Here is a 23,332-nt window from a genome sequence, read left to right on the forward strand (position 1 = left end):
ATGTGCTCTCTAGCACCTTATACTGAGCCATTATTTTCAATAACGAAGAAGCATAATCACACATGCAAATATCAAGTCACAAGGTGTTCTTCTAGTATGAGCCTTCCAAAGCTTTCCAGAATACAAACAGGTGAGTCGTAGGAATGCTGTATCCTACCATGCGCTGGTACTGGTAATCACAAATGGGCTCCCACCTGCTCCACCCCAGAGCCACCAAAGTGTACAGCAAGCACACCCATGTGTGCCTCTGACAACAAGTACCTCTGGAGTTCACACCGGGTGCCAGCCACTGTTCCAGAGGACACCACAGTGAAGTCCCTGGCTACCTCTTACTAACATCTGGCCTGGAAGGTATAGATGAGCCAATCAACAAATAGACTCATAAAGCCAGAGATACTAATAGGTATAGAGAAAAACACAGTGGATAAGGGAGTGACAGTGGGTTGTGTTCTGGGCAGGTGACATCTAAACAGGGACCTTCAGGAGGTGCACACTGCTGGAGGAGAGGGGAGTGAGGTCGCAAGAAGAGAACAGTACAAAGGGTGAAGGCTTGGAGGTTGTGTTGGGGGACAGCAAGACAGCATGGGGGGGGCAGAGGGACAGAATTAGGGGTTAAGGCCTAGAGATGGATGTGTTGGCTGGGCCTTGGGTGGAATTGGGAAGAGCCGCAGGAAGGCACTCACTGCTTAAGTCCTTTCAGTGATAGCAAAGTCAACTCTGTCCTGAAGTGGCTGAGACAATGGCTGGACAGGGCAGCGGCTTGTTTTGACCTACATTGAATGGTCTCTATGGTGGTAAGTTTGAAACCAGGCTTCAAGGGAAAGATGGTGCCAGGAGAGAGGCCCATCAGGAAGGTGCCGCAAGGGCCCAGCTAAGACAGGAAGGGGTCTGGCCCAGAGCAGTGGTGATGACAATGGGGAGAATTGATGTTCAGTGTGAAGGTAGAGACAGTTAGGTATGTGGTGGGACTGTGGAGGACCCATTTCCACCTGCCATATTCTGCAGGGGAGTGGGTTTGGGGGAAGGGATCAGGTTTTGAGATGTGGGTAGCAAGTTTAAGATGCAAATCACTCAAGGAGTGCAGGCAGCTCAAAATGCAAGTCTGAATTCTGTCAGAAAGAGTCAACCAACCGGAACGCAAGCTCCAAGAGGGCAGGCACTTTTCTCCTGTTTATTGCTGTATTCCCACAATTTAGACTTGAGTTGGAGTATAAGGGGCCTTGGGCAAATGTTTGCTGAATTAATGAAAACATAATCCCTGTGTGTGTGTGTGTGTGTGTGTGTGTGTGTGTGTGTGTGTGTTCATTTGTGTGCAGGTACACGTGTATTTGCATGCACATGTGGAAGCCGGGAAACAACAGCTATTATTCTTCTGATACTGTCCATCTCATTTTGTTGAGACAGGGTCTCTCATTGGTCCAGGGCTTGCCAAGTAGGCTAGGCTGGCTGGCCAGTGAACATCAGGGATCTGCCTGTGTCTGCCTCCCCAGTGCTGGGACCAGAGTGCATATACTATGCCTGTCTTGCTGCTGCTGTTTTGTTTAAATGTAGGTTCTGGAGTCCCAGCTCAGGTCCTTGTGTTTGCAAGGCGAACATATCATCGACTAAACCATCTCTTCAACCTCTTTTAGTGGCTTCCCATCATACCGGTGAAAAGTCCAAAACAGCAGGGGAGTCAGCTATCCCTTCCTACTTTATGTAGGATCCAAGGACCAAACTCTGGTCGCCAGGCTTATACAGCAAGTGCTTTAGCACTGAGACATCTTGATAGCCCTCCCTTTTAAATAAAGGTCATGTTATCACTTAGGTAATGAATATTTTATTGCATTTTAATGAGTCAAACTAATTTCTGTAAAAATATTTGCTGGCCACAACCCAAGGGCAGTGTGATACTTAGGATAGTTTATAACTATCCTAAGTTTATAACTTGGACCATTTATCCAGAAGATGACCAGCAACAGGGGCCAGGATGGTCACAGACTGGAATCTAGAGCTCATAGTCTTTTGGAGTGGGGTTCAGGATTAGGAAAAATAGACTTATAACTTTGTTTGGAGATAAAATAAAACAACAAGTTGTAAGCATTTAGCCTTCCCTGAATAAAACAGGGCAACATCAGAATCAGGACTCGAGCAACCTAACTGAAAACTGAGCCATCAAATGATGTGGTCCTCACTTCCCCACATGGTGGTAAAGACTGTAATTCTTCATTTGGGATGATGGGAGGAAGGGGGATAAGGCTCTTGTATATTTTAGAAGCTATAAGGTTTATACTATACATTGAGAGCCATGATTATATGAAGACGATTATTCAACATGCATCTATTTATTATTATTCATCCACCCATCCACCCACCCATCCATCCATCCATCCATCATCTATCCATTGTCCAGCCAGTCAGCCCCCATCAACTTCCAAGCACTCATCCACCCTTCCAGCTATCCTCCATCTAACACCAATTATTCACCCACATAAAAGTAACAATGTTTTAAATTAGCAGTACATTAAATTCTTACAATAATCTCAGAAAAACAACTCTTCCAGGGAAAAGAGACTATTGGTATCCACATTTACTGCAGAGAAAAACTGAGCTTCAGAGAACTCAATATGGCTAATAACAACTGAGTTAGGACTTGGGTTCATGTGTGTGTGTGTGTGTGTGTGTGTGTGTGTGTGTGTGTGTGTGTGTGTCTGTGTCTGTGTCTGTGTCTGTGTGTGTCTATACATACATAAACACCAGAGGACAACCTCAGCTGTCCTTCCTCAGGTGCTGTCCACCTTGTTTGTTGAGTGAAGGTTTCTCACTGGCTTATAACTCACCAAGTGGCTAGGACGGCTGGCCAGTGAGTCCCAGGGGTCCACTTGTCTATACCTTCCCAGTGCTGGGATTATAAGCACATGGCACCACACTTAAGCTTTTAAAAAAAAAAAACATGGGTTCTGGGATTGAATCCAGTTCTTTGGGCTTTCAAAGACACACTTTACTGACTGAGCCATCATCCCAAGCCCAGAATTTGGACTCTTGAAGTCAGAATCTCTAGATATCATTTTCAAACTTTTCTTCCAGTTCATTCTGAGTGGATAAATAAGAGACTGATGGATCTGATTAGAACAATCAGATCATAATAAGTTCTTTACCTTCCAACAGCTGAAGAAGTGAGTTGGTGGCCAGAGGCATTGTGCTGAGTCCTCTAGAGCATTGTCCCCTACTGGCTAATGCAGTCATAAAGCTGGTGACATGGACACTTGACATCTTCAGGATGAGCCAAAGACAAGGCACATCATGCAGGAGTATGCAGTGATACTTGTGTTCCACACATACCACGGAGGAGCTCCTGCTTGTGTCATGAAGAAACCAACACACTTATTTTTACTATAGTTCTTTAGAACACTGACAAACCAGGAAGGATGTGATGTTCCTTAGCAAGAGATGGGTATATTCATCAGTGGAATGCAAGGTTAATGGATCTTAGAGATGCATTCCAAAAACGGGCTGACAGAAAAATACAGGAGAAGAATGATGCACGTACACACATAAGTTGGGTATAAATAGTATATATCACTTATAGATAAAAGCAGATGGGGCAGCATTATTATCCTGTAAATTTGCCTGTCAATGTCCGGGTAAGACTCTTTCTGTGGAGATAAGTTCTCATTCTGTAACCCACTCACCTTTAACTGATTGTGGTCCTCCTGCCTTAGCTTCCTAAATGCTGGGATTATAGACATAAGCTTTCTCTTCACTGGGAATTGAACCCAGGACCCTGAGAATGCTGAGCAGGCACTCTACTGCTGTTGTACTCCCTAGGTGTGATTATTTCCAGGAAAGGGGGCAGGTACAAAGGAGGTTTCAGCTGACTCTGGGTGATTTTATTACACTACAAAAAAATGTTTGAAGCAGACTTGGAAAAATATCAATAATCTTCCTTAAAATTGAGAGCTGCAAGCATCTATTAATATGCTTTTTAAATTTTTATACAATTTTTCCTTTTCTTTTTTCTTTTGGACAGGAAGTCATTATGTAGCCCAGGCTGCTTTAACAACAACAACAACAACAACAACAACAAAACAAAACCTCACAATTCTCCTGCCTCGGCCTCCCAAGTGCTCCAATTCCAGGTGTGTGCAACCATCTGGCTCCTTAAAATTGTTTTTTTCTTGTTTACTGAATGCCAATATCATTTGTGTGAAGAGCTAAATGTAGGCCTAGCACACAGAGTTTAATGCCTAGCAGTATAGTCAAACTCAGACGGTAGGATTCAATAAAAGAACCCATCAAACAGAAAACAGCTATTCATCAAAAACTCAACCCAAACACAAAATTCAACTGACTAAAAGTGATTGGGACATTAGGAGAGAATGAGAATGGAGAACTTGCCATATTTACCTGCTTCTTTCATAGCAGGGTTTATTGCAAGATGACCACATGTCCCTTTGCATACACGATGCTGATGGAATTGCACATGAACCTTCAGTGTTTTTTGTTTCAACAAAGGCTTAATTTTTGCCTTCTTTCATGCTTCAAGTCATATGGTCTTGCTTATAAGATTCAGAACTACAGATCTTATTCCTAATTTGAGACATGCAAGTTCTTCCACAACAACCAGTCAGGACACCAAAATATAACGTTCAGAGTAAACCTAAGCAGGGGGTGAACGAGGACTTTTTTTTATAACTGCAAGATGGAAAGAGAAAAACAAACACTCGCTTGAAATGGCAGAAGAGTCTGCTCTTAACCTCGTGTTTGCCAAGCTGTGAGATGAAAAGTTCACAAATGTATTTTAAAGACTGTGAGACTAAACTCTTTGACCTTAAATGATATGACTCTGAAAAATATATTTATGTTATGTAATAGGCTAAAAAAAAGGAAAGGTCACTTTGCTTTTCAGGGTGAGGATGAATGAGGCTCTTGCCTGTTGCTAGTCAGTAGTTAGTAGTAGTAGTAGTTAGTAGTAACTAGTACTCGATCCCATGGCTACCCAGTCTCTTCAGCAGAGGGTAGGTAGCAGTCTAGTGGCTACTCTGAAGGTTGTGCAACTTTTAACAGCCGAATTCTGCATCTTCCTGTTCCTGTAGTCTTCACCTTGCACTTCCTTCCTGCTGGCCCTGATTTAGTTCCGGCCTGGGTCCAGCACCTGCTGGGAGGCATTTGTAAAAGATGCTATGAAGTATTGCCAGACTGATCCTCCTCAGCTGTTGGGAGCACTGTGAACTGACTGCTCTCAGCTCCCTCTGGAAATTGTCCTTTCTTTAAAGAGACCTGCCTCCTCCCAGGGTAGCCCAGCTTTCAAGGGCCACCTTCAACGGGGGACTAACGGGCCAAGAGGGGAAAACCAGTGATCTGTTCCAGCGTGGGATAACTCTTGGCTTCAGAGCTACCTGTGAGGTCAGTTGTGGCGTCAATGATTGTGAATTGTAACTAACCTTCTCTCTTTGCTAACTCTGCTCTGTTCCTAGTCCCCTCTACAAGGAACAATTCTTACAGGCCTACAGATAACCTTTTCTGCTTGTTGACCCCAGTGTGATCGCTAAACAACACCTTGCACCAGTATGTATGCGTTCCTGGTTCTTGTGTGTGGTGACTTGGGTCTGTTGTAGACCTGTTCTCACCCATGATCTGTGAGAAGTAACATAAGTGCCTTGGAGGCTGGGCACCTAATTTCTAGACCCCAAAAAGCACTTTACTTTCTATGCTGGTAACTGACATTACTGTGAGCATTCCATGGGCCTGAAAGATAGTAATGAGCTGTGCTGGCTGCCATGTCATGGGCTAGATAGCGTGGAGAAATCCAAATTGTTATTTCTGTATGACTCTGGGCAGTTTGTTGTCACTACCACATGTATGCATTGCCCACAGAGGTCAGAAGAGGACATTGGATCCCCTGGCACTGAGGTTATTGACAGTTAGGAGCCGTCATGTGGATGCTGGGATTTGAACTCACTCTACTCTGAGTAATGCACCAATATTGCCATCACTACCTTCTTGATCCCCTTCCCTTCTGGCATCTAATATTTTGCCCTCTCAAAATCTACCAGTCTCAGAACTGCCAAGAATAGTCAATAGCTCCCTTCCCTAAACGTCTGAAGAAAAATGTCAAAAGTACAGGATCATTTGAGGGCAGGTGTTACTCCCAGTCCAGATTGCTCTGCCACTGTTTCTGCTCATCAGGCTTTGAAGAAATCCTTTTACAATCTCCTGTGCCTGGAACGCCCTTCTGTTTGCCCTCACCTGCAGAACTCTACTTGTCCTTCAAAGACCAGCACGGGAATCACCTTCTCCAGGAAGTCTCCTATTGTCTGCCTTTCAGATTACTCTCTGTGGGTAGATGTTCTCTGAGTGTCCCCTGAAAGTCAGTCATTTTTTTCTAGAGTGTTATTTTCTTAGCATTCTCCCTTCTTAACATTATGTTCATGGAGGGCAGGGGAAATGCCTGCTGCTAACCTTTGATGCAGTAACTGGTAACAAAGTGAGCAGATGTTAATTACTTAGGTGTGCATGAACAAGCAAATTAATGAATTACTGGTAATATCAGTCATTACACTGTAAAAACAAAGAACTGAGTAAAAGTGAGCTGAGCACTTACCTTGAACATTTTTTAATTACAACCTTAAATTTTTGCACTGTGTATGCATTGGGGGTGGGAGTGCCTGTATGTGGGGGGGGGGAGCAGAAGGAGAACACATATCCCTGTATGTGGTCAGAGCAGGACATTAAATGTCTTCTTCCATTGCTGTTCCTTAGTTCCTTGAGACAGGGTCTCTCACTGAACTAAACCTTACTATTTTGGCTAGACTGGCTGACCATGAGCTGAGACTTCTGATGCTCAGCTTTTTGTGAGTGCTGGGGTTTCGAACCCAGGTCCTTATGCTTGCAGAGCAAGCACTCTACCCAGTAAGCCATTCTCCAGGCCACTTTGGCTGAGATGATGAGAAAAATCTTTCAAATTCTGTTTTCCTGTGATAGGATTGTGGACTTGTCTTCCCTTAACATTCCTTACCTCACACTCCAGAGACTGGCAAAGGTTTTCTGTAAAGGGGGGGTGGGATGGTATTTTTTTTTTCAGGGTTATACCAGCCATTTAACTCTAAGCAGCTGAGCCACACAGAGCTGTTCCACCCTGTCGTATTAAAGCAGCCACAGATGGGTAACAGCATGGCTCTGGGACAATAAAACTTTATTCATTAAAAACAGGAGGCAGACCAGTTTCTGGAGTGTAAAACAAAGGGTCAAAGCAAGCAAAGTATCTGGGCTTTAAAACAGCAGATATCATCAAATGGTTGGTGCAGAATTGTCTTGGGGACACGTGGCTTTTTTCCCATCAAGCTAGGGAGACACAAAACTCAAGTATTAGCACTCGGTGGATCATCATAGAGAAATGAGTTCAGAAACCTGACTACAAGATGCCTACGGCTTCCTAGATTTATGAATGGGCTTAGAAGAACATGGGACTACCAGAAGAGAACACTTCAAATGCCCTACATTTAACCCATACATGAAGGAATTCTTGCCTTCTTTCTTAATGAACACTTATCCACTGAAAATGGGAACTTAGTTTCCATAAGCTTGTCTCAGGTATAAAACCAATAGCAATACTGTCAGTGACCTTTCATCACAGACACTCTGAGCTCAAAGGGTTTTATATAGCCAAGAGCTGGCCTTTATTAAGCATTTTCTTACACCTGCGAAGTGTCAAGTGTTTTATGAATATATCTCGTGAGTTTCCCACTCGATCCCATACTGCAGTCATAGCGCTTCCTTGTTACCCAAGAGGAAATGAGGTTCAGAGAGGGGAAGTAATTTGTACAAGGTCAGGCTCGGTCAAATGGAGCCTGCAGACTCTTCAAGTCCTGAACACTGTGCCTTCTCCTCTGTGCCAGCTGCCTGTCCCAGAGGAGCTGATCCAGCCTCGTCTAGTCATTTAAATACCCCAGATTTAGTTCAAGTTGCGTCCTGTTGGAGGCAATGACTCCGTTCAAGGTTTGTAGGAAATTCTACCTTAGGGGCTCTGGGGAGGAGAAAATCTAACACCCAAGTAACAAACTGAGGGCTTTGTTAGTGCATGTCACACTTCCCCAAAAGCAAAAAGAGTTCATCTTCTGTCAACAGTATCCCCCCATCACTTTCTAGCTCACATGAGTGAGGTGATTAATGATTACAATGTGTCCCATCCAGGAGAGGTGCAAACAGGACAGGCAAGCAACCGAAGAATGAGCTTTGAGAATTTTGCCTAAATTAAAGGTGAGTTCTCAAGACTGCTACCTGAATCAAACTTAAGTCTTCCCTTATACAGTGGGTCTTTGTCAAATGGTCTCATGGAACATCTCTTCCTGTTTTTTATTTAGTTCCATGACTACAAAAATGCCTTATAGTAAATACCTTCATTATTCATAGTTTGTTGGCAAATTAAATCACTTGCTGTTCCAACATCTAGAAGTGGAGGAAGTGTTCAATTCCAAAGAAATTATGCCTCCCCAGCCTTGCCAGCCAGGCAACAATATCACTGCCAAATGCTTTATGAATAGGTGAAGGATCATCTTTCAAGTGCCGTATATGAATAAACAAAACACCCTAGGGGCCTGCTAGATATTTCGGGTAATGGATATCTCCCGCCCCACCCTTGTCTCTCTCTCTAGAGTGATCCAGCATTAGGTTTCTTCACAAACAAGACTATTGAGACTAGAAGCAAGAAAATTGACACCTTAAAAAAACCAACAAGATGATAAAAATAAGTGGGTTCAGTAACACATGTGATTCTGATGTGCAACCAGTTCATATAGCAGTGCACGGGGCAGAATGGTAGCACATTCTTTTGCACAGTTTAGAGTTCAGAATTCCGGGGTAGCAATACAATACATCATGAGCCCCCACATACAATTCAGACAAGCGTAGCAAAAACACTTTAAAAGGTATTTGTGTCTTCGTCTTTGAGCTTACCTTGAAGAGTAACCCCTTTCTATCAGTTTGAGATTCTCATTATGTGGGTAGCACAGCTGGTTGCATGAAAAGTGTGTGTGTGTGTGTGTGTGTGTGTGTGTGTGTGTGTGTGTGTGTGTATGCGTGTGCTCACATGTGCGCACCCATGTGCATACCGGAAGGCCAGAGGAGGACTTAATCGTCTTTCCCTATCATTTTCTTCCGTATTTCCCCGAAACAGGGTCTCTCTCTCATTGAACCTGGAAGTAGCATTGCAGCCAGCAAGCCCCAGCAATCCTGTCTCAATCACCCGAAGGCACAACGGTCACGCCCAGTTTCTTATATATGTTTCGAGTAGTCGAACTCAGCTCTTCATACTTGTACAGCATTTTCTCTCGCCCTTGAGCCACCGCCCAGCCCATGGTTGCATTTTAATCAAATGTTGTACCCTTCCTCATCATACCTTCCTTTGGCAGAGCTTTGGGGACAGCCCTGATCTAATCAAAGGATCAAACCATGGATGGATTCATAACTGAAATGGAGTCTGTAAAAGGTAGAGGCCCCAATCAGAGGAAATGGGTGACCAGGAGCGTGCCTTGGGAGGGCACATCTTTTCCATGGTGCCACCTTCTATATTTCTATATCCTGGCTACCATGTTGCAGGCATCCTTCCCCTGCCATGGTCTTCTACTATGATGCTTTTGCCTTGCTACAGGCCTGAAAGAATGGAACCAGCCCACCTCCCTAGACCAAAACCTTGAGCCAAAATAAATCCTCCCCACTCAACTGCTTTCTCGGGTATTTGTCAGAGCTTCTTTGGACACTGACTAACCCAGGCAAATATGTGGTCAGTGGGTCTCACCTCATTCCCAGTTTCAGAAACTGCCTTATATTCCAATCAGGCAATCTGGTGTTTCTTAACCCTTTTGTTCATTATTACCACCTTAAAGAGTCTTTTATTTTAGTGGATGTTTTTGTTTGGCAATCCACTCAATCGTCATTAAAAAATAAGCCACTTATTTATTGTGTTTGCATGTGGCTGGGTGCTATGTGCACGAGTCGGGGTCAGAGGGCAACTTGTAGGAGTCTGCTCTCTCTTTCCGCCAGATGGATCCTGGGGACTGAAATCAGGTCCTCAGACTTGGGGGCAAGCTCCTTTACCTGCTGAGCCAGTTCACTGGCTCCCCTTTTCACTTTTACCAACATATATTGAATATTTACTTACGTATTATTACTATTGACACACTGAAAACTGAACCCAGTGCCTCACACACACTAGGCAAGCGCTCTACCAGTGAGCTCCACAACAGCCCGAGGAGGGAGCTTTTTTATTTGACATCTCTCCCTGAAATAATTTCTGCTCCTTTTGGGCCATATCACGCCACTGAGAATGAATGGAGAGTGATCCTGTTTCCCATGCCAATCAATGCATGGCATCATGGTAGTACATAGTACTGGGGTGGGCAGACCAGACATTAGCAGCCCAGAGGATACACAGGGCTCTTTTGATAGTTAGGTGGATATAAGAAATTCACTTCCTTTCTGACTCTGTTGATATGTAAACCTAATGAACTGCCACAGTTATCAGGTGCCAGGAGGGAAGGAGGCTGATGAGGATAAGCCCCATAACTGAACACAGCCAGGCTGGGAAACAAGCAGCATGCCCTCATCAAACCACACCTCACGTTTATTCGACAAGTAGAACTATAAGATGCCGCCGCTGCTGCTTCTTTTCACTCTGTTGCTAGTTCTGAGTTAGGCCTCTAACCACAATAACATAAAAATCCTACACGATAGAACCGATAATATTTACTGGATGCTTTCCAAGCTCTAGGCAGTGTGCTAAATATGCTACATGTCAATTAACTCTTATTAACCTCTTTAATTAGTACTGTTCTATCCCTCACTTTACAGAGGATGGAAGGGAAGCATAGGAAAGTTAATTTCCCCATGGTCCCACACAGAAAGAGCTTGGATTCATCCTTTGGCTATCTCAGGGGCTGAGGGTAGAAATCATTTTCTTTACTTCTGTTCAGTCTATGTAAGTCTGCACCACTGTTTTATTGCTCAGCATTTGAAAAGCATTTTTTTTCCCCCCGCTTGTTTGTTTGTTTGGAAAAATGATTTTTCTAAGCTAGCGATGGAGCTCAGAAGTACAGCATTCACCTAGAATAGTCAAGGCCCTGGGTTCCACACCCAGAATAAACAAACAAATATCTTTAAAAACAGCCAAGCAATTAGGTCTGTGGCTCCATCTGGGATATTGGATGGCAAGCCCCAAGCCAATAAGAGACTTTGTCTCAAAACTAAGGTGGATGATATTGCTGAGGAGTGACATTTTTGGCCACACATATGTACACATGTACTACATGCCTGCCACATGTGTGAGCCCAACACACTCATGAGCCCATACGCACAAAACATTTTCAAAGTTAAAAAGAATAACAATTGATCAATCTCCCAGAGAAGCCAACGACTCTCTGGTTTTTGGAACCCTCATTTCTAAATCGTTCAGTAACAGCATTAGCAGTAAGCCACAAATCCTCTGAATCCATGGTGAGTGGGGCACAGAGCCTGTCTGGTTGGCTACAATATTTGTGCTCTCTTTTTGAAAGTTCCTCAGATATTAAAAAGAAAAGGCAAAGCTGCACAAGGGAGCGGGGACTTAGCCTATAAACAAAATGGGGCAAGGACTTCCCAAGAAAGAAAAGGCCCAAGACAGACACACATCTGGCTCCCAAAAGCCAGGGGTGTCGTCTCTTGTGGCCAGATGGGCAATATCTACAGTTCCCTAATGCTCTCAAGCCCCAGTGGCCTTCCAGGACTCTCAATGTGCCCTCCTGGTTCCATTTCAAAATGCATAATATCACAGACCTGTTAGGCAAACCAGGAGCCATGAAACCACAGGTTAAAATGTTCCTTATATTTTTAACAAGGATGGAAAGGGAACATTCATTCCTCAGAACTCTTGTAGTCTGTCCTTGGCTGGCCTTTATTCTATCTGGTTGATGGAAGACTATGACTTTTCAAAATCAAAGCTTGGTCACATGAGGGAGACACTATGACAGATATATTTCAGCCCTATTAGGAATAGGGTCAGGTTACATGTGAGAGGTTCTAAAAAATTGTAATGAAACTACTCTATACCCAGGAAACAAGCACAGCTAAAAAATCTTCATAATTTAGCAATGTATTTTTTTATATTTTATCTTAAAGGTATTAATAATCAAAATAGAAGACTTTTGAATCCATATACTACTGTTTACAAAAATCCAGGCAAGTTGCAGTCCCAGAGAGGATGAATGGTCTCCTCACCAGCAAAGCAATAAAGAGGCTGTGTTGTGTGACAGATTAAATCCGAGCATAAGCATTCCAGCGCTTGGCCAAGCCACCCTTCCCTTCCCTAGCCAGTCAGCCTCCCACAAAGTGCTCAAATTTTGCTGTGCTTCCTCCCCAAAGCCAGTCCACACAGCCCAGAATCAGCTTTTCCTGGCTGGTCTCTGCAAGCCGGGGCTGCCTTGTGGAAAAGTGCAATAAAATCAGATGGAAGACGGCAAATTCACCGAGACATGCTCTGACAGCAAGCAATAATGGGAAATCAGAGCCTCTGAAATGGCCACCCCCCACGAAATGAAATAGAAATAATCCTCTCAACCCCTAAGTCGCTTTCCGCAAACGTTCTGCTGCAAAGCCACAGCCCCCTTTCCTGGTGCCAGCAGGTACCTCCATCACTTTGTAACACATGTCTGCTGGTGTGTGTGGGGGAGTAACTCCCCAGTGCCCCCATGCCCAACTAGGGGGAAAAATGTCAGGCTACTGTTAGCTAGAGCCGCTGAGGATTTAACCCAAGCACCAAGCTACTCGCTAGGAGTTGAAAACAAAGATATCAGAAGCGTGAGGTTATGAAATCATACAGGTGGACCGGCTCTGGGCTGAGCGCCTGGCATCCCACAACGGCCCTGGGCGCGGGCTCACCGGCTCACCTGGTACACATCCCGCAGCCCGCACCACGTCCGCAGCACCTGGTGGCAAGCCCGCAGCCTCTCGGTGTACCATCTCCGCAGCGTGGACACGGTCAAGTTCCACACGAAGCGGCTGCCGCTGAACAGCAAGTCCTCCACTCCGCACATGAACACCGAAGCCATTGCCGCGGCTTTCCCTCCAAGCCTGGGGTCCCAGATCCTGGGCTCGCCACGCTGCTGCAGCTGACAAGCCTTGGGGGTCAGATCTGCCACCAAACTCGCCTTTCACTGTCTGTCCCGGCCAGGTTGGGGCGGCATGCCCCGGGATTGGGCGACCGCCAGCCAACGGCTGCGGCTGGCACGGAGGGAGGTTGTGTGTCACCCCGCCCGCCCGCCCGCAGCGCCAGCTTCCTAAGCTCCTCCAGGCCAGCCCTGGGCGCTCCCAGGGCGCGGGAAGCCCTGGCCGGTGAGGACTCCCGGTAGTGCTGCTCCAGGGTACAGGGCCGCTGGCAAAGCCCAGCAACTCTTTGCAGGCCTAGTGGGGAGCTGCATTTCAGCGCGCTTGCACACACACACACACACACACACAACACACACCTACACACACACACACACACACACACACACATACACACACACCCTTTATTCTATTCTATAAGGTTTCTCTGCCTTGCATCTTGCTCTGTCCACCTCACTGATAAATACCTTTGGGAAAGCCACAGAAGCAGAAGGAAAGGGAAGAAAAAAAAAAAAATCCAGTAGCATCTCCCTTTAGATCTCACCCCTGGGGGAATTGTGCATGTTTTCTTGGCTTTGCTGAAGCCAGATGAAGAGACTCAAGGAACAGTATGTGCGTGCCTCCAGACTCTCTTTGCTCCTAACTTGAGGGTCTCCAAGAAAATGCCAGCCTGCTGTGTCCACAAGCAAAGCAAGTCCCCTGACACCTCGGTGAGTCCAGTGCCAGTGCAGTTGTGGGTTCAAAAGAAAAACAAGGCATCTTTGATCCTCTGCAAACAGAGTCCAGTTGTGACTCGCTGGGAACCAGAAGGTTGGGAAGAGGATCCCTGGTCACTTTGTATACTATTCAGCCTCAGGACATGCCTAGCTACAGCTGGCCTCACAAACCAGAATGGGGAGCTTGTCACTCAAAAGTAAATAAGAAATAAGTAGATAAATAGAAAGATAAAAACTGTTTCTCAGCTCAAGAAGCCATGGGACGATTCATGCTTTTGAAAGGTCTCCCACAGGGAGTGATATTGTCTAAGGCATTTGTAAAGGGAATCCAAAGAGTCCCACATACCCTGCGTCTGTATTTTCCTTTAGAGTGTTCATCTATTGCAGTCCCCAGAATCCTATCCCATTTCACAGAGCAAGATCACTGCAGCTTGGAAGCAACCCCAATTAAATCCACTGGATCACATATCCACACACAAAAACAAGAGAGTTTAATGGAGATACCTGGGGGGAGAGAGGGGCCCAGCAGGAAAGGGAGTGAGTCAGAAGAGGGTGATGAGGATGATCAAATTACATTATTCATGGGCATGAAAATATCACAAGAAGCCCATTATATATAATTCATACATGCTAATAGAATAATAATAAAAACCCCCACTGCACCAGGTTTCAGGATGGAGAGATATTCAGGTATCTTTCTCTGAATCTACCTGTTGGACATGGTGAACATTTCATTTGTGGATCCAGACCTGCACTATTATCTTGGCTATTAAGTGGCTGTGGAGGTAAGATGCCTAAGCTTTTCTTCCAAACTAGCTCTGGAGGCCTCAGGACAGATTATCTGTCAGTCAATCAGCTTCATTTCAGGCTCTAAATGTGCCCTTAGCATCTTAATTCAGGTGTAACACTAGCATTCAAAACAACACAAAAATCTTTCCTCAAACAAAACAAAACAAATCATCATCATCATCAACAACAACAACAAAAAACCCTTGCTGGTTTCAAAGTGGCTGTAATTGGAAAACTTTTAACAGCCAAGAAAAAAAAATTGCTTGGGGGTCTGTAGGATTCATAGACACAACTGCTCTGGGAGCCGCTGCTCTTTCTTGGCAGTAACGCCTGTCTGCTCATTCCTATTAACATTCTGGCTGTACTTCACCAGGATAATAGTCATGGTGTTTACACACAATCTGATATAGGAGGTTTTACTGAATTGGGATAAAAAGAAGCAAGCATAATTTGGAAAAGAAATGTCACCTTGCTGATGGGAAATTACTGAACTTCAAAAAATGGCCTGTTAGAGTAAACTGTGGTACACACACACACACACATACACACACACACACACACACACACACACACACACACACACACACATTTAATGATGCAGTTGATTCAGTTCTCGGAAATGTCAGGCAGCCTAGGGAATACCAGAATAACACCCCCAACAGGTCAATTACCAGTGTCTCGTGACACTGTCCTCTGAGAAAAGATGCTCTCAAGACACTTTGGCAGGTACTGATCAGGTCTCATGTCAGCAGTCAATTGCAGCCTGGGACGTTTTCACTCAAGCTTTCAAAGCTAATGCTTAAGAGAACTATCCTTCTTTTCTTTTCTTTTTCATGTGTACATGCTTATGTGTGTCCATGCTTGCTCATGTGGAGGCTAGAAGTCGAAATGTTGATACCTTCTTCAATCACTTGTCTACATCATTATTATTCCTTCCAATGGGGGCTTCTGGAGTCAGGCTATGTAGTCAGGATGATCTGTATCTCCCAAGTGCTGAGATTACAGGATGGCACTAACACTACACCCAGTTTATGTAGTACTGGAGATTAAATCCAGAACCTGTGTATGCTGGCGGATAGGTATTCTGCTGAGTGAGTTACATTCCCAGGCCCTCCAGCTTATTCTTCCAGACAGGATCTCTCACTGAACTTAAGATCACTTCTTGGCTAGATTAGCTGGCTAGTGTGCCCCCAGGATCTGCCTGTCTCTACCTCCCAGTTCTGGGGTTACAGGCACTCATGCTCACCTGGTAGTTGTTGCTTGGTTGCTGAGGATCCGAACTTAGGTCCCCAGGCTTGCACAACAAGCACTTGAACCCCTGAGCTGTCAGCCTCACCCCTACCCCTGCAGGAAGCCTGCACAATCTTTCAGAAAAGGAGACACAGAACATAACAGGGTTCGCCAGACCAGCCAGTCAGCAGCACTTGGGGGCTTGTTCAGGTTGTAAGTGCTCAGGCCTCTTGTGGACTGGGGGCCACGGATACTAAGGTTAGTGGTTTCAATTTTTACCTGGCCTCAGGGGATTCCAATTCACATGAAAATTGTCACCCTGTGGAGGAGAAGAATGGTGGATGGGAGCTAAACCTGGCTTCAAAGCCTGAGTACCTCGAAAATACCCACTAAACAAGCAAAGTCTGAATGTCCTCAGGTATGACATGGAGACATTGTCAGAACCCACTATGTGGGGTCTGGGGAAGATGAAGTCAAAATACTCTTCAGGAAGTGTTTAGACCTGTGGCTGACAAAAGGCAAGCACCCAAGACAACTAGTCACCCTCACTACTAAAAGAAGGAATTGTCTGAACTTCTTGGATTTAGATAAAACAATAAGTAAAATATACATTAAAATGTTTATGTGTGTGAGTACTTTGCATGTGTGTCTGTGCACCCTGTGCATGCAATACCTGTGGAGGCCAGAAGAGGGCATCATATCCTCTGAAACTGGAGTTGCAATTGTGAGCTGCCACATGTGGGTGCTGGGACTCGAATCCAGGTCCTCTTGAAGAGTACCCAGTGCTCTTAACCACCAAGCCATCTCTCCAGTGCCCAAATATGCATTTTTAAAGCTGACTATGATGGTCTATGCTTATAATCTTATTGCTAGGGAAGCAGAGATGGTTACAACCCTGGGACTTGCTGGCCTAACCTAATCCTGAAGCTCCAGGTCAGTGGCAGACCCTGTCTCAAAACAAAACAACAAACAAACAAAACCCAACAACAACAACAAAACCCAGATAGAGAGCTCTGGCCTCTACACGCACATGAACATACATGCACACATGTGCCTGCATCCATACATGTACCCACACAAACATGAAGACATGTACACACATATATGCTTCTTTGAAAATAACTTTTAAATGATTCTGTAGGTCATTTTCCTTTGCTGAGGGGTAAGGGTCAGAGGTGACTTGTTTCGAAGAGCAGTTCTGATGCTCTGCTCCAAGCTTCTCAAGATGCCTTTAGAAGCTCAGTCTTCCCCACCAGAGCTGACTTTTCCCATGGACTTGCAAAACAGAGTACACTCAAAGGTGGATGTAAGACAGAAGCCATCGTTCCCACCAAACACGGGTATTGCTGCTTCCTCTTCCATTCCAGGAACTGATGTGGGGGCAGCTGAATAGAGGTGTGTAGCTAGCTGCAGAGAAAAAGCGCAGCCTAGCTGATCAGCCACAGGGAAAGACCAGGTCCCAGACCCACACCTTGGAGGCAGTCTGTAATCTTCCATGGGGAAAGGGCTAAACGACACCAGTCTTGTCCCCCCTTTTAACTCAAGAAGCAGATTTCCCCTCTCGCCAGCATCAGAGCTCCCTGCAACACACTGTAATTTCCTGTAGCTCTCTCCAGAGGGTTAGGGGGATGCTACGGCTGACAGCATTACTCACACACCTGGGAGTGCTGCTCTGGACGTCAAAGAAAATTTGTCATTATCCCCGAGGCTTCTGTCAGCTCTTCTTTAAACACTCGGCAGGAAGAGGAACAACGGTGAGCTCCAGAAAGATGATACAAACTCCACAACCCCCAGAAAGGGAGAGTCAGCCAGCTCTCACACGACTCCCAAGGGTTTCCACTGCACATTAGAGTCCATCTGAGCTGAGCACGATGATGTAATCCCAGCACTGGAGAGGCTGAGGCAGAAAGAGCTCAAATCTAAGAGTAGCCTGGGCAACATGGCAAGTGCCAGTCCCACCTGCAGTACACAGAGGGAACCCATCTCTAAGGAGCAAGATGAAAACTGAAATAACAGTCCTTCTAACATCCATGGACATTGTTCTGCTGTACTCGGCATACCTGAAGTCAAGGTCTGAAAAACCATCGATTTCTGACCCAAGGCTTAAGGTGGATGCAAGCAAGGTCCAGCTCAATGGTTTCCAAACAAGAACCATTTTGCACCCCACCTTAAATCTGTGCAATGTTGGCATGTGTTTCTGGTAGTCACAACCAAGGAGTGCTCCTGGCATCTAGTTAATAGAGGTCTGAGATACTGCCCAGCCTGCTGCAGTGTATATGATAATACCCAACATCACAGATCTGGGGTTGAAGGACCCCCAAGTCCACTTAAACCCCACACTCCACTTCTTCCCTCCTGTGACTTCTACCATGCAGAACCATCCTCCCTAAGGAGCTGGTGGGAGAAGAAATGAAGCGATCACTCCAGCTCAGCTTTTACACCCTAGAAGTATAAGGAACCCAAAGCCTTCAAAGTAAGAACTGGAATTCTGTTTCCCACAGTTTCATTTTCTCTTAAAAAAATATCATGAAAGGAAGGCATAATTTTCATCATAAGCCATTGATAGTTTCTTGCATTACTTTTAGCTTAGTTGTTTTATTTGAGTTCAGCTTTTCTTTGGCTTTTTTTTTTCATTTCTAGAGACAATATCTCATGATGCAGTTAATCTAGCTTGAAACACTTGGAACTCACTGTGCGTTGAGGTTGGAATGAGAATGGTTCTCATGGGTTCATATATTTGAATGGTTGGTCCCAAGTTGGTGGAACTGTTTTGGGAAGGATTAGGAGGTGAGGCTTTTAGGAGGCGTGGCTTTGTTGGAGGAGGTATGTCACTTGGGGTGGGCTTTGAGGTTTCAAAAATCTGTCTCTCAGTCAGCCTCTCTCTCTCTCTCTCTCTCTCTCTCTCTCTCTCTCTCTCTCTCTCCCTCTCAACTACTTGCAGATAAGATGTAAGCCCTCAGCTACTGCTCCAGCACCATGCCTGCCTGCCTGATGCCACACTCCTGGCCATGATGCTCATGGACCATCTGAAATGGTAAGCCAGCCCCCAGTTAAATGCTTTCTTTTATAAGTTGCTTGGGTCCTGGTGTCTCCTTACAACAATAGAACAGTAACTAAGGCAACATGTAACCCAGTCTGGCTTTGTGCTCAGGATCCTTTGGCCTCAGCCTCCTGAGTGCTGGGATTACAGGCATATGTCTCTGGGCCAAGTTCTTTGGCATTTAAAACACTTTTTTCCTCCTAGGCTGACCACAAGGTAAAGTATTAATCCTTCTCCAGGGACATGTAGTTGTGAGGGTGTATCACTGAAAACAAGGCAGATCAAGGCCACTTGCAGTTTGCTTTTCCCTGCTCTTTGAGCAACCCTACAGCACCCTACCCAGCAGCAGGGGAGATTGGTATAGTTCTCCTGTGAGGATCATCGTATCTTCTGGAAGGTGTTTGGTGACTATGATAGTTGATCTTGGTTGTCAATTAAATGAGATTTAGAATGGCCATGAAAACAAGCCTCTGCGCACATCTCTGAGAGACTTTCTATACTGGGTTAAGCATGAAGATCCATCCTATATGTGGACAGCATCATTCCTTGTGGTAGGGTCCCAGACTTAACCAAAAGGAAAATGTGAGCACTGGCATTCATCTGTTTCATAACTGCAGACTTATGTAGACCGTCAGCTTTCAGCTCTCTGACTCTGAGTGCAGACATAAGGTGACAAGTGCCCCATACTCCTGTTGCCAGATGACATTCTCTAACAGCAATCAGAAAAGTAACTAAGAGTGATTTTGGGCTTTGCCCACTAAATCACAGTAGTGCCCCAGTCATCACAACAGCAACACCAAAAAGCTTTCCACAAATTCTACATGTTATTGGGACAACTGACAGCTATGTCCTCCCATGAAACCACCTATGGACATTGGGGAAGAGTCTTATCCATCCACCATTATCCTGGCTGGCACAGAGCAGGCAGTCTCTAGCTGTTGACTGAAAGAACACTGAATGACTGTCTCAGCAGTGAATACAGAAAGCAGTCCATCCAGTCTGCAAATACAAACTTGCGTTTGCCAAAAGCCATCATCTGTATCAGAGACCCAAGCAACTCACTCAGAACACACAGTGAGAGAACTGAGACCATCTCTGTCTAAGAGGGCCTTGGAGGAGAATGAGACTGTCAGACATTTGAATGAGGATCATAAAGGAGCAGGCACTGCCACAGGGGCATCACAAGAGCCATATCATGCCGGGGGATGGGGTGGAGGGGAGTCAGGAATGTCTCCCTGAGCAAAGACCATTTAAGCTGAGATCTGACGGCTAGGGAGGGAAGAGCTATCGACAGCCAAGGAGGTGAAATCCAAGTTTCAGAGAGTTGTGATTACCAAGGTCCTGAGGTCAATAACCTTCTATATTTGTGGATTTTAGGGAGAAAGACAACAAGGGTCCAGGAGATACTAAGGATGAGGGACCAGGGTAACCGAATAAGGGGTGTGTATGCAGAATCACAGGGTGCAAAGAAAGAGCTTGAGGTAGGTTCCAGGAAAGACTCCATAACTAAACCACGAGTCCCTCTGCTTCTTCTACACCTAACATGCAGAATGGAGGAAGAGGAGCTGCGCCTGGTGGTACTTGCCTTTTATTCTAGCTACTGGGGTGGGTGTGTCTTAGGGCATGAGGACTGTAAATTCAAGGTCTGCTTGGGCCACACAGTGAGTTGAAGGCCAGCCTTGGAAACACACTAAAACCAGGCCTCAAAATAAACAGGAAAACGAAGGTATAGATAGAGGCTGGTGGAGTACTTGTGTAGCACATGCAAGGCTTCTAGATTCAGTCCTCAATACCACAAAAAATTAAAGTAAATAATACATACAGAATGCAGGAAGAGGTTGGTTGGTAGGAGAAGTTGTCCTTTACAAACAGCCAGATCCCAGCCCTGGGAACCCCCCTGTGCAGTATCTGTTTCTTGTGCAGAGGCTTGCACACCCCCTGCTCTAGCTCTTACCCCCAAAGGCTGGAAGACCTGGCCAGCAGGGATATGTTCAGTCCCACTAGAGCCAAAGGCTAGCTGTTTCACCCTTCCCCATTCTCTGTCTCCTCTCCCTGTGCAGCATCCAGTTCCTCGGCCCTGTCCTGAGTAGCAGGAGAGGAAGTAAGTAAGCAGGCAGTAGAAGGTCCTCAGGTGCAGGGAACCTGCCCCTATGCCTACAGCCAATGATGAAGGAGGGATTAGTTGACTTCTGTGCCTATGAATGGCATCCCCAAAGCCTGAAACCAGGGTAAACTAAATAACAACCCATATGAAGGCAGCAATTCAGCTTCCACTTTGACAAGATCATTCCATTCCTAGAAGAACAGGAAGAAGAGGACTAGGGAGGAAAGGGAAGGGAGGAAGGGAAGGGAAGGGAAGGGAAGGGAAGAGGGGAGGAAGAAATGTAGGAAGAGAGAGGAAGGAGAGGGAAAGGAGAGAGAGGAGGGAAGGGAAAATCCCTTTCTCCTAAAAATTCCATCCTTCTGTGTATCAAGTTGTATTCTTCATACTCAAACGCGTGAGGAGGGACACTGCCCTCCTTGTCTGAATTACAAGGCAGTTCTAGGCTCCTGGTTGTTCCCATTTTTCTCATTAACCCATGAGCAGATGCTGGAAATTCTTCCCAGGTCCAGTTTTAGTCCTCATTGATGCACCTGCGAAAGTGTCTGAAGGGGATGCTGGCTCTATGGAGACTGGTGTGGACCAGACAGAAAGGGCTGACCCCATTTACAGAAGCAATGGTGACAGTCTTGTGACTGACTGCCCACCCCATAACCTGTCACCTTGTGTTTATACCTCATTTACATCTACATCGACAATGACAAAAATAAACTGTAATGACTTCTATAGCATGCTTTTCTCCTAAATAAATACAGATGGCTTCAGCTACACTTGCAGTTGATTTTCATGGTATTTTCCAATATCATGTAGAAAAGGTCATTTTGATCCCAATTGATAGATATGAATCTGATATCTAGAGAGGTTAGAATAGCTGCCAAAGATCAGTGGAACACATTTATAAAATCATTCTTATATGATGTAGCTGCTAAGTTTTCACTCCTGCTCCAGGAGACAAAAGTATCTTCTTGTATTTATCAGTTATAATTTTCTTTGGCCTCATACTGAAATTTTAAGTTATGTCTTAGTTTGGGCTGCTGTGACAAAAGGCTCATACTGAGAGACTTCAGCAGTGGAATTTACTTTTCATTATGGTGGAGGCTGGGAAGTCTGGTATTACGGTGCCAGCTCACTTGGCATTGAAGGAGGAGACATCTCCTGGTCTATGGGGGACTGCACCCTCACTGTATTCTCAGACAGCAGAGAGGGTGATTTCTTCACCTTCTCACCCCCATCTAGGGGCACCTGTCTCCATAAGGGTCCATCTCCATGACGTCATTTCAACCCTCCTTCCTCCCAAAGGTCACACCTCTACACACCATGGCATGGGGATCCACGCTTCAAATATAAATGTTGGGGAAACATGAAAAGTCATTCTCCAGTAGGTTTTGATGGCTCCCGAATGCACTTTATTATTCTGGGTACTGAATGTGACAAAAAGCATGCCCTTTGGGTTTACCAGGGTCCCATAAAAACAATGACAATAAAAAAGCCTAAGATGAGAAGTAGCAGAATAGTATATGGAGGACAAGTTCCTTGAGACACAGTGGCCCGTCACATCGGTACAAGAAATGGTAGAAGGGAAGAAAACACATTCATGCAAATTCTTGATTCTTAAAAGACTTACTAACCTACCCTCCCGGGGCACAGACAGGAAAGTAAAAAGGAGAAATCGGCCAATGTCAGGCTACGAAAGTACTTCAAACCAAAATAAAACAGGGCGCTTAAGGCCAATCCATTTCAGTCTTCAAACAAATGTGAGTGATCGGTCTTGAAAATAGACCATTTTCCCAGCACCAGTAAAGTACGGAAAATTTGGTATGATTATTGCTAGGAATTTCAAATATTTGGCCTTTGGCAGTACAAGCAAAAGCAAAGCCAAATTGAGTATCAAAAAATAAAACAAAACAAAAAAACCAACAACAAACCCAAAACAGACACAAAAGCATTTCTTGTATTTTGCTATTCTAAAATTAACTTCACAGTGGAAGGTAACAACACACTGTACTTCACTATGAAATGGATTGTCTGTAAGGAGGAGCAAAAAGCCAGCATGCCACAGGCCTCCAGGCTGGGGCCAGTCTGTACAGTCGAGAAAGAGTGTGCAGAGAGCCGTGGCAGTGTTGAGAGCACGGGAAGAGTGGTACAGTCTGCTTTGAGTCAACCAGGAAAGCAAGGCTAGATTTCGGTTTTGAAGGGGCAGGCCAAAGACACTGAAGGCACACTTCCACACCTAGGAATGGGCTCTTAGTGTCTCAGTCTGGTAAGGTTACAGATAATCTTGGGTCATGCCCTGTTGGTTTGTATGTCTGGGCGGATGACGTCAGCTGCCTAGTCATCCTCTCT

At 45.2% G+C, this 23,332-nt stretch overlaps 1 protein-coding gene across 3 annotated transcripts in view; it reads right to left on the reverse strand.

The window, feature by feature from the left end:
* Frmd4b (FERM domain containing 4B) overlaps positions 1-23,332 on the reverse strand; it is a 334,105-nt gene that overhangs the window by 176,420 nt on the left and 134,353 nt on the right. The window contains exon 1 of one of the 3 annotated variants that reach the window (XM_036181351.1): positions 12,897-13,240. The exons of the other annotated variants lie outside the window; for them this stretch is intronic. Coding sequence (XP_036037244.1) covers positions 12,897-13,058 — 162 coding nt within the window. The 5' untranslated portion in view covers positions 13,059-13,240. Of the gene's footprint in view, positions 1-12,896; positions 13,241-23,332 lie in introns of those variants that run through there. 3 annotated transcript variants of the gene reach the window in all.

The sequence above is a fragment of the Onychomys torridus genome, chromosome 3, assembly GCF_903995425.1.
Source record: "Onychomys torridus chromosome 3, mOncTor1.1, whole genome shotgun sequence".
NCBI classification, from domain to species: domain Eukaryota; kingdom Metazoa; phylum Chordata; class Mammalia; order Rodentia; family Cricetidae; genus Onychomys; species Onychomys torridus.